This window comes from Anarrhichthys ocellatus, unplaced genomic scaffold, assembly GCF_004355925.1.
Source record: "Anarrhichthys ocellatus isolate YVR2014 unplaced genomic scaffold, GSC_Weel_1.0 scaffold2, whole genome shotgun sequence".
NCBI classification, from domain to species: domain Eukaryota; kingdom Metazoa; phylum Chordata; class Actinopteri; order Perciformes; family Anarhichadidae; genus Anarrhichthys; species Anarrhichthys ocellatus.
The window spans coordinates 12847774-12863229 of NW_022280032.1; the positions used below are offsets into that span (position 1 = coordinate 12847774).

At 43.8% G+C, this 15456-nt stretch overlaps 2 protein-coding genes across 5 annotated transcripts in view; one reads left to right on the forward strand and one right to left on the reverse strand.

Annotated features, from left to right (window-relative positions):
• The first annotated feature begins 1582 nt into the window (after positions 1-1582).
• On the forward strand, positions 1583-7534 carry arsa (arylsulfatase A). 2 transcript variants are annotated; one of them, XM_031859273.1, is made up of 8 exons: positions 1583-1844; positions 2504-2744; positions 2917-3135; positions 3306-3475; positions 3714-3838; positions 4162-4289; positions 4735-4837; positions 4943-7532. In XM_031859273.1, the coding sequence occupies exons 1-8, from the start codon at positions 1624-1626 to the stop codon at positions 5236-5238; spliced, it is 1503 nt and encodes a 500-aa protein (XP_031715133.1). In that variant the 5' UTR covers positions 1583-1623; the 3' UTR covers positions 5239-7532. The 2 variants fall into 2 exon arrangements, with proteins under 2 accessions (XP_031715133.1, XP_031715140.1); XM_031859280.1 differs by lacking the exon at positions 2504-2744 and having other exon boundaries at positions 4943-7534.
• mapk8ip2 (mitogen-activated protein kinase 8 interacting protein 2) overlaps positions 5636-15456 on the reverse strand; it is a 29167-nt gene continuing 19346 nt past the window's right edge. For 2 of the 3 annotated variants that reach the window (XM_031859250.1, XM_031859241.1), the window contains 10 exons: positions 14669-14872; positions 11974-14212; positions 11496-11704; positions 10439-10514; positions 9208-9380; positions 9000-9109; positions 8756-8878; positions 8555-8625; positions 8364-8462; positions 5636-8176 (listed from right to left, as the gene is read on the reverse strand). In XM_031859250.1, coding sequence (XP_031715110.1) covers positions 8104-8176; positions 8364-8462; positions 8555-8625; positions 8756-8878; positions 9000-9109; positions 9208-9380; positions 10439-10514; positions 11496-11704; positions 11974-14212; positions 14669-14872 — 3377 coding nt within the window. In that variant the 3' untranslated portion in view covers positions 5636-8103. The remainder of the gene's footprint in view (positions 8177-8363; positions 8463-8554; positions 8626-8755; positions 8879-8999; positions 9110-9207; positions 9381-10438; positions 10515-11495; positions 11705-11973; positions 14213-14668; positions 14873-15456) is intronic. The other variant, XM_031859259.1, reaches the window with a different exon arrangement.

The following is a 15456-nucleotide window of genomic DNA, read 5'->3' on the forward strand; positions in this document are numbered from 1 at the left end:
CCCCCTCCAGGCTTAAAGCACCAGGTTGTTTCTTGCAGGGATGTTTCCAGAGCTCAGGGTTTCCGACGATTAGATAAGACCTCCTGCAGGGAGGTAGTTCTTCAAAAGCTCAGAGTGATCATGTTCTAATCTTTGGCTTTACGTAGCATCCACCTATGCATGTACGCATATGTATATTTGTGTACAAGTGTGTGTTTATGTGCACGCTCTCTTAAGTTCAGCAGGTCAAGTAAAAGATCTTACTGCAAGCAGTAAGCCTGCCTCTTCACTTTCCCCCAGGGTCACTCTGTTGGCTATATATGTCAATGACACAATACATTACACACATAAAGTATGTACAGAACTGACGTAAATCTGTATCATCCATAGATGGCTGGGTGGGTTTGATATTACCCCAGCATTAAAAAGAGAGAAGCCGAACAGCTGACAAAATTGCAGCAATAGTTGGATCATGTGCCTCTTATATATTTTATCTCCATTTTCTCCTTTTCTTCTCTCTAGCTCTAACACACACTACTGCAGCTGCTGAATGTAGGTCAGTCCTGTAGAGAAATGTGAAAGTGAATAGTAAATGAAAACTCTGTATCAGCTGACGCCACATCAATGCATCCCTAAGGCTGCTGGACAGCACATGAGCTAACTCATAGCCATACCTGTGCGCACACACAGACACACAAAATGGTGTTTGTGGTGAAAAGGTACAGTGTGTATGTGTTGCATAATTCATCCAGACCAAAGAAAACAGCCATTATCAGAATTCCGCTGTCAGGCCACTCCTCACTGATTCTGTTTCAGGTGTCAGCATCACTTTGCATAAAAGCACCTGGGAATTGCCTGAGTGAAGTTTTCTGGTGCCTCAAATGACACATGTGTAGGGATTTCCATGTATTCTCACTCATTCATCCCATTGCACCTGTCTCACTCTCAAACACACACAACGCCAGCTCATTTGAATGCAGGTGGTACCCTCCTGTTCATGTCCTGTCCAACTCGCTGACGCTTGACTCTGAGAATAAATAAATAAATGGGCCCAGAACTGGACTATAGTCTGTACATAACTAAATCAGCTGTGATGTCCATTTCTCCTCAAACCGGTGGCTCCTGCAGCACTGCACCGGTGATTTATTTCTCACCTTGTTTGCGTAATTGACCACGTGTCAGTTTGCATTAAAGGCAGATACCAAGGTTACCACAGAGGACAGAAACTCAGCCGCAGGCCCTCAGACCTACAATTCCATTCAGGAGGCATAACCAGCTGAGGACATTGGGGACAGTCTCTGTCTTCCCACAGCAGGCACAGTCACCAGACAAGGAGGTCTTGATACAAACTAATGTGCTTTGGCAATCAAAGTCCAGCTAAACAGCTGTAACCACCTTCCTCACGAAGGACAGGAAAAGTCCAAATTGTTCTTCATAAATAGGGTACTGCACAATTTCCTGTATTTTAAATAACATTAATTTGCCTGAATTGTGTGGACTGGTCCAAACTACATTTCCTGGCTGTGCGTGACGTCAACTGTACGCGACAGTTTCCGCAATTGAACACGTGACGTTTTGTTTTGGTTCCTGGTTCGTGATTCCTCTCAGCGCCTGTATCTTCACGCAGATGAAGAATGACGCAGGATGGACAACATCCGCTTCTACCTTTTGACAATTTTAGTGTTTTACACCTGCTCGGCTTCAACGCCGAATTTTGTCCTCCTTTTTGCAGACGATTTAGGTTTCGGGGACCTGGGCTGCTATGGACACCCCAGTTCACTCACTCCAAACCTGGACCGCCTGGCAGCGGGAGGACTCCGGTTCACAGATTTCTACTGCACCAGTCCCGTCTGCACCCCGTCCAGGTAGTTACACTGTCCGTTGTTCACGCAGGACCGCCGCGTGCGTGCGTGCGTGCGTGCCAGCCAAACAACAATTATGTAATAAAATGAAAACGTGCATGTTGTCACAATTTGATAACTCTGCAAAAAATAAATTGTGTCTCACAATGTGGCTTACATTGACTTCTTCAATTTATCACATTATAACTTAGTAGTAGTTGTTCAAGCATATTACACAAAAACAATGATATACCAAAACTAAATCAAAACATTATGTCACTTCATCAGCAGTATTCTTCAACACAGTGGGTCATGGCTATTGAGCAACACTATCGGAAACAGTTTACATTTCTTCGCAGTGACTTTAAAATTCCACTATACATGCATGTTGTAAAATGCTCCACCCTGGAAAAGGTAAGCTGGCATAGAAAATAGATGCATGGATGAACTATTATTCCTTTGCTTTTCACATTCTGCACCGTTTACATCCTTCATCCTTATACTTAGTTTCTGTGTGTAACAACAGCTGGTTCACGATGAAGAATATCTCCATGTTCAAAGGCATTTGTAAATTACAGTAAAACATGCCTTATATTCTTTTAGCCACATTTTGCAAAACTGAACTCTAGTCCACACACATTATACACTTTCCCATCCTTCCTACCTCTTCGATGGCTTTCCAGGGCATCGTTGTTGACGGGGCGCTATCAGACCCGCTCAGGTATCTACCCAGGAGTGTTGTACCCAGGCTCTAGAGGCGGTCTTCCTCTCAATGAGACCACCATTGCTGAAGTGTTGAAACCTGTGGGCTATGCTACTGCTGCCATGGGGAAGTGGCACTTAGGAGTAGGGGCCAACGGGACCTTTCTTCCAACCAGGCAGGGGTTTGACCAGTACATGGGGATCCCCTACTCCCATGATATGGTCAGTGCAATTGAATTGAGTGCCAAACTAAAATGATTCAAAGTTTTGAAAAGTAATCTGTGCTGGTAATAGTTAAAAAACAGCGTAATGTGATTTATTTTCTGCAATGTCTATCTTAGTGTCTATTTAGTTTTTTGTCTATTTTTCTTCTGTCTTGCTCTTTCTTTCCCAGGGCCCCTGTCAGAACCTGACTTGTTTCCCTCCAGATGTAAAGTGTTTTGGATTGTGTGATGTTGGCACTGTAACTGTCCCACTAATGCAAAATGAGGTCATCAAGCAGCAGCCAGTCAACTTCCTCGATCTGGAAAGGGCTTACAGTGATTTTGCAATCAGTTTCATCACCTCCTCAGCCAAGAAAAAGCAACCGTTCTTCCTCTACTATCCCTCCCATGTAAGCAAAATAGACAGTCTTTGATGGTGTACCCCTCGAGCAAAACAACATTTACAATCAGGGCAGAATCAGAGCTCTCTCCTGGTCGGTTAAAGTCTTTAGAAGGCAAAACGTGAGTGCACTGGTAGTGCAGCGAGACAGTAAACCCAGTATTCTACTTCCTCCTACAGCACACCCACTACCCCCAGTATGCAGGTCCAGGGGCAGCCGGGCGCTCGTTAAGGGGACCATTTGGAGATGCACTTTTGGAGTTTGACAACACAATAGGAAACCTCATGACAACTCTGGAGAAGACAGGAGTGATCAACAACACACTGGTCTTCTTCACTTCAGACAATGGGTTGGTTTTTGTTGCCAGTTTGTTTATGAATCTATGGCGTGTGTTGTATTTGTAGTTACTTTCATACTTTCTTATGCAGACATTTTACTCTCCCTCCTCATAGCTGTGGTACAGTATTGGTCAAAGGGGAAGTTACATTATATCTTTGCCCTCTTTTATATTTGATTTATTGCCTTCTTATGCTAATGCATTTACTGCCTTTCATCAAATGTTGTGTTATTCTCGTCTCCATGTGTAGGCCCGAACTTATGCGTATGTCCCGCGGAGGTAACGCTGGTCCTCTGAAATGTGGAAAAGGCACCACTTATGAGGGGGGCATGAGAGAGCCAGCCATCGCCTTCTGGCCCGGGACCATCAGGCCAGGTCTGGACTCCTTAATCCTCTGCACCAAAAGTTTAGGCTGAGTGATGCTACAAAGTACAAAACAAAAAGGTTTCTACACCAGAGTTTTCTACACCGACCACTTGGTGTATATATTCAAAGACTGTACTGATGGTTTTGCTTATTTCAGTCACGTATGCTAAGCTTTACTGCTGACCATTTTCAAAAGCATACCACAAGTATTTTCACTGATTTCATACAATCCAGTATGAAAATATAAATACCATATTAAAATGAATGCAAACCCATTACACATGGCCTTTTAGCGATTGTCGCTTGTTCCTTCTCCGTACGCATCTCTTTAGGTGTGACTCATGAGATGGCCAGCACTCTAGATATCCTCCCCACCATTGCAAGTCTGGCAGGAGCCAAACTACCCCGGGTGATGCTGGATGGGGTCGATATGACAGAAATCCTTGTCAACCAAGGAAAGGTAGTGACATCATACCTCACACTCTGAAGAGATTGAAATAATGTGAAAACCAAGCTGATGTATTGACTCTATTATCTCCAATGGTGCTTTCACATGGAAGCAGGCAGAAGGTAGACAGCAGACGGACAACACAAACAAACAGTCCGACATAATGCCATTATGTCAACAAAACACACATGAAGATATGTTGCTGTGCTGATGGAATGAAATATATGAAATCAAATGATTTCCTTTCTACTATTTTATGTAATTATTCTAGTATCTATGAAATGTAGCTGTATTGCGAATTTAAACAAATTTCTCCTCGCGTGGGTGAGCTACATAACATCCGATTGTAAATTCCGTCGCAGAGGACGGTAAAAAGTTACTTTGGACGGTAATGCCGTCTACTGTGCCATTGCTGGTATGCTCTGCCAACCTCACCTAATTCTACCGGTTTTTGCAGAGTAAAAGGGAGGCGATGATGTTCTACCCCACAGACCCCAGTGAGATGTATGGTCTGTTTGCTCTCAGGCTTGGGAAGTACAAGGCCCACTTCTATACACGAGGTACAAGAGGCATCGTATGCACAATTAGTTGAAATGTCAAGAAGCATAATCACAGTCAGAGCTGAGGTATTTCTGACTCCTGCTTGTCCGTGTTTGTGCATTCAGGTGCTACCCATAGCAGTACTACCCCGGACCAAGACTGCTCATTATTTACAGTCCTCAAGGCCCACGACCCCCCTCTTATTTTTAACCTGGAGGCCGACCCCTCAGAGCACTACCCTCTCCCCCTGATGGGAAGACCCGACCTCCAAGCCGTGTTGGAGAGGATCAAGAAAGTCAAGGGGCAGTTTGAAGCCTCCATGGTGTTTGGAGAGAGCCAGATATCGAAAGGATCAGACCCGAACCTGGAGCCTTGCTGCAATCCTCAGTGTAGCCCCAAGCCCAGCTGCTGCAAGTGTTAACGGGACAAATTCCCACAACCGCTAACGATGTGGGACAGGCTGGAGGTACTGCACTGATTATGAGGTTGTTCTGTGAGAAAGCTGATTTTGTAATTATCTGATGATGCATTGCTACTGGACAGCTACAGTATAATTACATAATTAAGAGTTTGTACTGAAAAGTAACATGGCAAACAATCAGTTTCCTCAATGAGGAGATGATTTTCTTAATATTTATATTGACTACATTGAGAACTATTGTATAACAGTGTACTGTTTATTTGAATAGATTCCATTTTCACCTCAACATTCTTTGGAATCATAACATTGTGAATAGATGTCTGGGTTTCATGTGAAATGCCTTGCAGTCACACGAACAATAAAGAGTGGATCTGAACAATAAAGACAACAAAAAAGGTTTCGGACATCAAGCATATATTTTATTCATAAGACCAAACCCATGACAAGGCAGAGTGATTTCTTTTGTCATTTTTTTCTTTGTTTTTCCCTGGAATTTTCATTAATTTTACAAGTCCTTGTTTTTAAAGATACAAGATAGGATATGTTGGTTCTGTCACAATGTTTTGCTCTAAGTATACAGTGAAGAATCTTGTTAATGTATTAAAGTCAAAAGTTTGGTTTAACTGTTAGTTTATGTCTGAGCGGCTATATGGGACTAGATCATCCTCGGAGGTTGTTTTTGTGTAGCTGTGTGGAAAGAGCGGTTTTAACTGTGCTGTGATGAGATAGAAAAACAATTAGAAGCAAATAGATACAGATCAGCGATGGGTCACACTGTTGGAGCTCAAAGGTGATTACTATAATCGGCAAGATGCAATAATAGTTTTCCAGTGGAAGCTGACTCGGTCACTATTCAGCTCTAAAAGCAGATCGGTCAGTAGTCTGGTGGGTGTGTGTGTCACACTAGTGATGTCACATCTCACAAATGTGCCCTAAATGTGCTGCTGAAGCCTGTCTGCAGAGAGTTATGAAGTTGGCAGGAACCCAAAAAGCCACCTGTTTCACAGATTCTGAGTTAACATCTTGTGAAGAAACATAAGACACTGAAATAAAATTATTGCGGATCACAGATTTTTATGTTTTTCTTTTCTTTCGGGGGTTTTTTGTCTGGTTGTGATCTCTTTTTTTAAGTCATGTACATACTATTTCATAACATACTCAACATAAAGGACACAGCACTATCTTAGATTCGCTATTATATATACATGATCTAAGTGACAGTGATACATATGTAGATAACACCCTACCGCCCTCCTGCCATATCAACAGTGAACTGAGGAGTTTGTTCTTGTGGACTATGACTGAAAGCAGCAGAACAAGATGCTAAACAGTGTGAAAGAACAATGGGGATGGTCGGGGGGTGGTAAAGCCTGATATTTCTGTAGTGAGTGCATTAATTGTTAAATATAACCCCTCTCCTCCTGTATATAAGGTACTAGACTGTAAGCTATGGTATGCTACAACAACCCCAGAGTAAGTTATTGTGAAACATGTGAATGATGCTTCAACCTTTGAACTAGACTAAGAGCAATAAATGAACGTGGGAAGATGTTGTCATCCCTTTTATCCATCATACTTTAAAAACAAGATCAAGGTCTAACCGTTTACATAATTATAATGCCTCCCTTTTAATGCTTCATTAAAGGTTTGATAACATTGTGACCAGGACCAAGTATTAGCAGGACGCTCTCCCTGTACAGTAGGCACACTGCAAAACAGTATTACTGACACGTAGCTACCGGTAAGTCATTCCTTTTCCCTCACTGAAACTGTCAAGTCAAAAGAAAACGGAGACGAGGACGTCACTGACAACCAGAGTTAAACAGTCGGAGGTGTAAGAATATGGCTTTTCAGAGGGTCTTTGCTTTCTTTGACCTGAAACGCACACCAATCAAAGCAAAGCCGACAGTGATCTATGATTTGCAAAATCTAACAGTTGAATAATTTCCTATGAAAGCTACCCAGTGTGAAGGTCAGCAAGCAGTGCAACTTTGAGGACGGGACAAAAGTAAAACGGTTCTGTCATATCATCCGAATGTGCTGACACTCACTGCACCTAATCCAAGCTGAATAAAATATCTGCGTGGCAAATGACATTCAAAGTTCATTACAAGTCATTACTTTCAGATCTCTTACACCTGCAGTTACTCCTGTCAGAGTGAGTCATTAATACCCACAACAAAACAAAATCCCCTCCATCAGTCTCAGCTGTGAGTGTTTCTTAATTAGTCTGGATGAGGCGCCTGTATGTCTACTTTCTATACACGTATTTACAACACACACTACGTCTCGTACGCGACACAAGGGTAAGATCGGACCAAGGACAGTTCACTGCACTCTCTCTACTTTGCTCCAATGTCACTATTGGTAGAAATCAAATTAGCAGTTTGTCAATATTGAACAAATACATATTTACAGTTAATCAAACGCCAACCTCTGGATTCTACACCATTCCCGTTTTGATTGTTGAGCTGCTTGCCATTCTCATGGATATGTGTATTTCTTAGTGTGTCTGTGTGCAGTAACCCTACTTGCCATGCAGAGTGAAACAGCAGTAGTAGGTATATTGTTTTCATTTCAAAAGAGGAACCCTTAAATAAACAGGTGCTCGGCATCTTAGTTTTATATCATAGAAAAAGATCAAAGAAAACAGGCAATCGATCCATCTAGATGACAGAAATAAACAGAGAGAGGGGGATGAATGAAATCAGTCAAATGCCTAGCATACTGTAAAAATTAAGATCTCACAGAAGAGTGTTTTACAATGGAGAGAAGACCCCACTGACAGTGCCCTCTGGTGGCAAACCCGGTGGACACACACACACAAGCTGCGGAGAGAGAAGGTGGTCGTCATGGCAACACTTCTTACTCCAGGTAGATGTCCTCGGTGGGGCAGGCGTACTCCAGATGTTCCTGGTAGTACTCCTGGAAGGCTCGTCTGCGGAAGAGACGGACAGATGACTAAAGACGAACCTGCCAGCTATTAGAAGACAGCCTTCTACGGTGCATTTACAGTTTAAGTGGAGTAAACATATCAAATCAAACAAATTGAGAGAAACATAAAAAAAAGATGTACAGACATTATCGTGCCTTGTTGTATGTTTAATAATGTGATTTGTACTCACCCAACACACTCTGCTACAGGTCGCATGGACTCCTGGGATACAAACACGTGGCAAGCAAATCTGTTCAGCATCGGGTGCTTAGTGATGAAGCCAAAGTAGCTGCAAAGAGAAGAAAACAATATGATGAAATCAGTCAGATGTTACACTGTACGCTGCTGACACGAGGGCAGACAACCAATGTGCTTGTTCACCAGTTGTTCCTCGGATGGCATCCGCAGAAGGAAATGTTTTTCATCTGGAAGAAGTGACTACATCTGTCATACTATGAGATGCAGAGACAGACAGGATGAAAGAAAAAAAGCTATCAATGCCACATTATTTCACATTAAAGGGAAGACTGACTTTGGATAAATTGTCTATGATTTGTTTATTTATGATTTGTTTTTCCATACCTCATCAAGGATGTCATAGTCATCCTCCAGGCTCATGATCAGTTTCACTCCTTGCAAGCTAATCTCCAGGTCACAGAGGGAAGGAGGTCGCACATGTACCGTCCGTTTCCTCGATATTGCAATCTAACAGAAAATATTGTGATATGTCAAAACAAACATGCTTTAATGGTGCACACAGTATGTCATACATGATTGGCTCCGTTTTGTGTGATCGCGCATAATGTTTTGTTGTTTTTCCACTTACCTTCTGCATGGCGGCACAGAGAATGCCGTTGCCTTGGTGATGAGGAACCTCAACAGACCCCAAAAACTGAACGCTGAAAGTCTCGATCCATGCTGGATTTCGTTTCATTCCTACGGGGAGCAACACGGACACACGTACAGAACATGTGATTTTTCTGACCCTAACAGAGAGGCAGAGGAAACAACAGTTGATGTGTCTCTCAACTCACCCAACAGCTCCTTGGACTGGCCTATGACCTCATGGGCATAGAAAGCAGGAAATATGCCCTTCTCCCCTGTCCGCATGTTATAGCCTCGGTACCAGTAGTCATCCTCTTCTTCCTCTACATATAAAGGATCATCCACATCCAGCTCCAGCTCATCTGCATGTCTGGGAATGAACCTGCAGAGAGCAGCAGAGAGGAGGAGGACTAAAAAACAAAAACTACTGTTACACACACTGTCTTACATGGTATCGGTGCTGCTTGGTATCTTATAGAGTGGAGGTAATTTGATCAGGAAGCGTCTGTTTGAGTTTCAGGTTACTCCCATTGCGGAGCAGAGAGAGAAGAGGGATGAAACAGCTGACAGAGAAAAGATTGTGGGGTGGGTGGAGGAAGACAACGAGCTCTAAATGTGGGGATGTACTTACTGATAGAGGACCGTGGCAAAGCAAATACCGAATAATACATTCACAACATGTACGTGTATACAAAGGAGGTGCATGTAGCTTTCCCTCTAGCTCGCACACACACACAAGCACAGACACAGGTGGTGGCTGATGTGCTTATTACTGGTCACCCTGCAGCTCTCGAGCTCAGCTTTAGCTTGGCCATCTGCTCTCCTCCGTAACACAATTAGTGAAACCTCGAAAGAAATATTGTTTTGTTTGTCTTCTCAAGGACTTTTTTTCCCCAGACACAAAATGGTCATTTGAAAATTGGAGCTAATGGCATTCACAATTCATTCCACTGTACCAATTCTACAAAACAACTATTATTTTTTGCAATCTTTATCAGCCGTGACAGCATGTGGCTGATATTGCTTTCACCTTGTGAGTCTGTGTGTGTGTTTGTTTGTCATCAAGGTAAAATGCGGTCTTGGAGACACCTGCTGTAGCGGGAATTACAGCAGAAGCAGTTTTGAGTACTCTGCCAGGTGTTTATATGTCTGTGGACAGATTTTGTCCATGTGATAGCGTGAAAAATGAGCAAGACGCAGATCAGAATGAAGGCAAAGTTCGAAGATAGTTGTGGTCTAAGCAAGGACCCTGGAAGTAGGGAGGTAGGATGTGGGGAAGGGGCCATTGTCTCTCCCACTTCACGCCCCTGGACCGATTTGGCGACCTGGCTGGTGTGATCTCATCGCAAAATGATCTCCAGTTAATTATAAATATGATTGTTGCACCAATTCACATTGAGGTCCCATTATTAAAAATGAGTGTACTGTAGATTGTCTTACCTGTAGACTGCCCTGTGTGTCTGGTCCCTCTCCTCTCCATTGATGGTACAGGAGAAAAGCCCAAAGGACTCTGTGCCTACGTGGTAAACAGACACCAGTTACGCTGTTTTAATGCCCTGAAAACTTTTTTATTTCAAATAGAAAGGTAAATGTCCAAAATAAAATACAAATAATATTTTTTGTTATTTGTTGGGGGAACATTCTCAAATAACCTTTATGTGAGGAAGTCTAAATGGAAGCTAATTGGATTTGTAAAAAAAGAAATGGCAACTAAAGTCCTTGTAATGAGCCTTTCATTATGCAAATCACCCTTCATTATGGACATGAGTCTTGAAGCGAGAGCACTGATTGATGATGGATGTACTGGGAAGCAGAGCCCTCCCCCATAGGTTTTGTGTGGGCTCCCTGCCAAATTTAGATCACATGTTAATGTATAATGCTGACAGTGATGAGTTAAACCCTAATGCCGTATATTCATTCTGAGGACCCTGAGTGAAAGATTTTAGCAAAGATGCTCCAGGGCCATTAGCTGCAGGCTAAATTATTTACAGGGGCCTTAGGTTAAAGGAATAGTTCCACATTTTGGAATTTTGGACGTTCATTTTCTGCCTTGAGTTAGATGAGAAGATCAATACCACTTTCATGTCTGTATACTAAGCCAGGAGACAGTTAGCTTAGCTTAGCATAAAAGCTGAAAACAGGGGAAACAGCTAGCCTGGCTCCATCCAAAGGTAAAAACCAACACCTTTGAAGATCACTTATTAACAAACCAAAGTGTAAAAACAACAAGTATTGGTTTTATGTGCATTCTGAATGAAACACGCAAGATATACTTTGTCTTAGTTAGCTTAGCTACCCATCTCCTGACTGTAGTTTTATTTTTAATTGACCAATAGAAGAGTTGTATAGATGTTCAACTCTCAGGAAGAAAGAGAATATGTGTATTTCCCAAAGTGACAAACTATTCCTTTAATCACTAAAAATCTTTGATTCCAAGTACATATCTGAGAGTTTTACAGAAGGGTGCAGTGTCTAAATAGCCTTATGCGCAACTTACTGGAGGAGCGGGAGGTGCTGTTGACAAACACATTGAGGAACTTCTTGGAGAATGGGAGGTCAGCTTCAGGAGAGGAGTCCTCAGAAGAACTGAGAACTTCTGGCCTCACTTCCTCATCATCTCGACCATAGCACACTTCTCCTGTCCCCAAAGGCTCCTCGTCACATAGTGTGGACAGCTCACTGTCATCACTCAGAACGGAGGTGCACCTGATAGGACGCAGTTTGTCCGTTTCAAATTTCCAATTAGGGCTAGTAATCCACAAGTACTGACAGACAGCTTGATTCACTACTATAAGGCACATCATTCTGAAGTAGTGTTTAATTAGAGCATTTTAAAGAAATGTTATACAATATTAGCTCTAGTAGAAGAATTATGCAAATAATATTCCAGTTGCTCTGCTCAGTTTATACACAGACACACTCATACTCCAGTTTATATTTAGCTTCCACACATTTCACTAATTTTCGGAGCATACCTTCTGAGGCTGACTAGTTCCAGCGTAGTATTCTCATCCACCACTAACGTGTACTTCATGGAGTCATAGGCCAGTTCATCCTCTTCGTTCGGCTCCCTTAGAGCCAGATCCTTCTTACACAGTGGGAGGTCATGGTCAGGTAAGGGATGGTCTTGCACACTGGAATCAATAGGTGGTGAACTGTCAAGCTCTAATTCACTACCCCGGTAAGACTCCTTCCTCAAGCCACCCAGGAATGGGTAAGAGTCTCCATCATCCTCCTCTTCGTCATTGTCTGTGGAGTAGGTGAGGCTAAAGCAGCGGTTAGTCTGGGCAGTGGGTATATCCAGTGTCAGGCTGTGTTTAACCTCGGTGATACGCTCAAGAGATGCTGAGGAACGGCTCTTTGGCCTGGGCTCCGTCTCTCGTCCTTCGTCCTTGTCGCTGACCACACTCTCACTGAGGCTCGGTGAGTCCAGATCCTTCCTACCCTCCAGCATCATCAAGTCATTATTAGGCTCTTCATTTTCCTCTTGTCTCCTGGCATTCTTAGATAGTTTGTCTGTGAAGATCTTCTCAGAGTCTTTAGTGGTATACTTGGAGCTGAAATCTGTGGTTCCCCTTCCGTTGTTTGCACAGTGCTCCGAGATCAATGGGGCTATGGTGTCACCAGTAGGGTTGTTCATATACAGACAGGGACTTATCACTGCGCCTTCTTTTGAAGTCTCCATGCTCTTTCTCCTCTCTCCTGGCTCCATCATATCCTTTCTGTACCCCTCACCTTCCTTTTCTTCTTCCTCTGATCCCTCCAATTCTGATTTCTTCTCTTGGTCCTCATCATTGAAACCATCTCCCTCTCCAATGTCTGAGGATGGTGAGATGGTGTCTGACACAGACACTTTCCTCTTGAAGCAGTCCTCAGGACAGCTGATTGGGTACGAGCCCTCTGAGATCATCCTGTTGACCAAGTTGCTGAGCAGCCACGGTGAGTCTGAGTTCTCACTCAGGTCGTCTTCGCTTTCTGATTCAGAGTCTCCCTCACTGGTTCCATCATATTCATCTGCACTGGGCATTAGCCTGGGTCCCACTGGCAGGTAGAAGGAGCGTTTGAAGCTCTCCAGACTGTGGTCTGGTTCTATCTGCAGCACCATCTGTCTGGACAGACTGTCCTCACATCGTTGGGCTGGAGGCAGAGTCTCATCTGGGTCAGCTTGGTGCTCAAAGGACAGCTCATCGTCCACATTCTGCAGCCCCATCAGAGCTTGATCATAGTCGTAGGACTCAGGAGGTAAGATGGGTGAGTCATCAGGGGATGGTGTCGCAATAGTAGGTGAGGGTAGAGGCGAAGGAGAGGGAAGAGTAGACCCTTCTTTGATTGGGTCAGGCTGGCCCAGGAGTAGAGACGCTTTGAGTCCCACGATGCCACTGTCCTGCTCTAACACTGTATCCAGGTCCAGTTCCTGGTCTGATGTAGGCGAGCTGGCCTCCTCAATGGAGTTGGTGAGATGAGATGAGCGTCCACTGCTGCTGTCATCACTGGTCAGATCCAGCTCTGTCTCTGAGATAGAGGAGATCATGTTGGAGACCACGGGGCCTCCACAGGCAAACGCTGCCTCCAGCTCCCCTTCAATGTCAGAGTCAGAGCCTGGAGAGCTGAGGTCCTTGTCCTGGTCTGAAGTCATGTAACCCTGCTGGTTCATATCTGCTATCCCTGGGTCAGAGGAAGGTGAGGTTGAGTCGTTAGCTGCTGCCTCCATGGCAGAAACTGGTGCATCTGAACTGTTGGAATGGCCAAGAGCATCTGAGCGGCTGGAGGACACATAGCTAGAGAAGGAGACGGGTTCAATGGAGGGGAATTCCACATATGACGACCGATTCTCCTTACACACCATGTCGTATGTCTCCTTACACATGAACTCCACCTCAAAATCTTTCTCCAGCTCCTCATCAGAGAAGGGTGTATCAGCACCGTCGTTGGCTCCCATGGGTGCAGTGGATGAAAAGCAACGACTGGTTCCATCTAGGTCTAAGTCGTTCTCAGGCTCCACACCTGACTCACTGGTGATCGTATAAGTGTCGGTGGCACGGCGGTTTGAATGTTTGTGGTTGTGGTCACTGTTGAGGTCGTGGTCCACCTCTGTGTCGGAACACTGGGAGTGCTCGTCTACAGAAGGTACTCTGGTTGTCTGAATTAAAGGGTCTGCCTTTGGCTCAGTGATGTCACCAGAGCAAGGGTGGGTCTTGTGTTGACCAAATGAGCCTGTGAATATAAAAAGGTGAGGAGACACAAGAAAGGCCATGAGAGAATGAAAATACAGGAGGACATTGAGGATTATGGAGAAGATGATGTAGCGAATGAAAAAAGTCAAAGGTGACAGGTCATAAGAGTTGTGGAGGCAATTTGGACAATTAAAGAGAGGAGATTAAAAAAAGGGCTTAAAGAATAACAAAGAGACATTTTTCTTAAATTAATAATCAGTTTAGAAAAAGAAGATGTGGGATAAGCAAGTCCAGCAAACTCTTCATTTAAAAACACAATAATTAGATTCCCTAAAATAGACTATTGCAAAGGGCTTTGTAAGAATCAACATGGCTGAAAATACACTGAACAAGTATAAGTATTCACATCACATCACTCCATTTAAGATTACGGGACTACACGACATTGATGATAATGGAATGAGCTCTAAGCTTGCCAGGCTGGCCTTTATGTTACCGTATTCGGGCCTCTCTCGCCTGTTGCCCTCCATGTCGCAAAGGAGGGGCCTGTGAGGGGATTGGGGGTTCCCGCCCTCCCCTGCCTGTTTTGGTGGTGTACCTTTGCTCTGAGACCCTGGTGCCTGGGAAACTGGAGAGGCTGGGCACTGGCCTGTCACATGGCTACCATCCTCCAGACACGAGTGGGTTGGAGACAGACGACCTGCAGGTAGAGAAGATATTCATTTTCAATGTAATGCCTGCAGTGTAAGGATTGTTTATAATAGCGGACTTTATTTTAAACAAGGCAACATAAACCTGCCCATCTGGGACAATCAATTCAAAAATGAAAAATGTGGAAAAAAAAAAAATGTCTCACAGAATGTCTAATGAATTGACTGTTGTGGCAAGTAATTAATATCTCTGCGAAGAGATAATGAGATCGGTTGTGTATGTGCGTGTGTGAGTGAGCGTGTGCATCTCTGTCTGTCCACGGCTAATTTGACATACTGCTGCACCAAACTGGATGTGTGAATTAGTTAAAGGGTCCTGATGGGCAGGTGGCACCTTGCATGTAGCCTCTGCCATAAGTGTATGGGTGTAAAGCACATTGAGTGGTTAGGAAAAAGTTTGTTAAATTCGATTATTTTCGACGGTTTGTTTAGCAGCTAACAGCTAACAGAACTACCGGTACACACACAGATGAAGGCATTACGCCGCTCAGCTGCTGCCAGAGACACAGTTATTCAGTGCATTTTTATTGGGCATCAACATCAAGTTTACCCGTGCATTGTCTAAAAGGTAGAC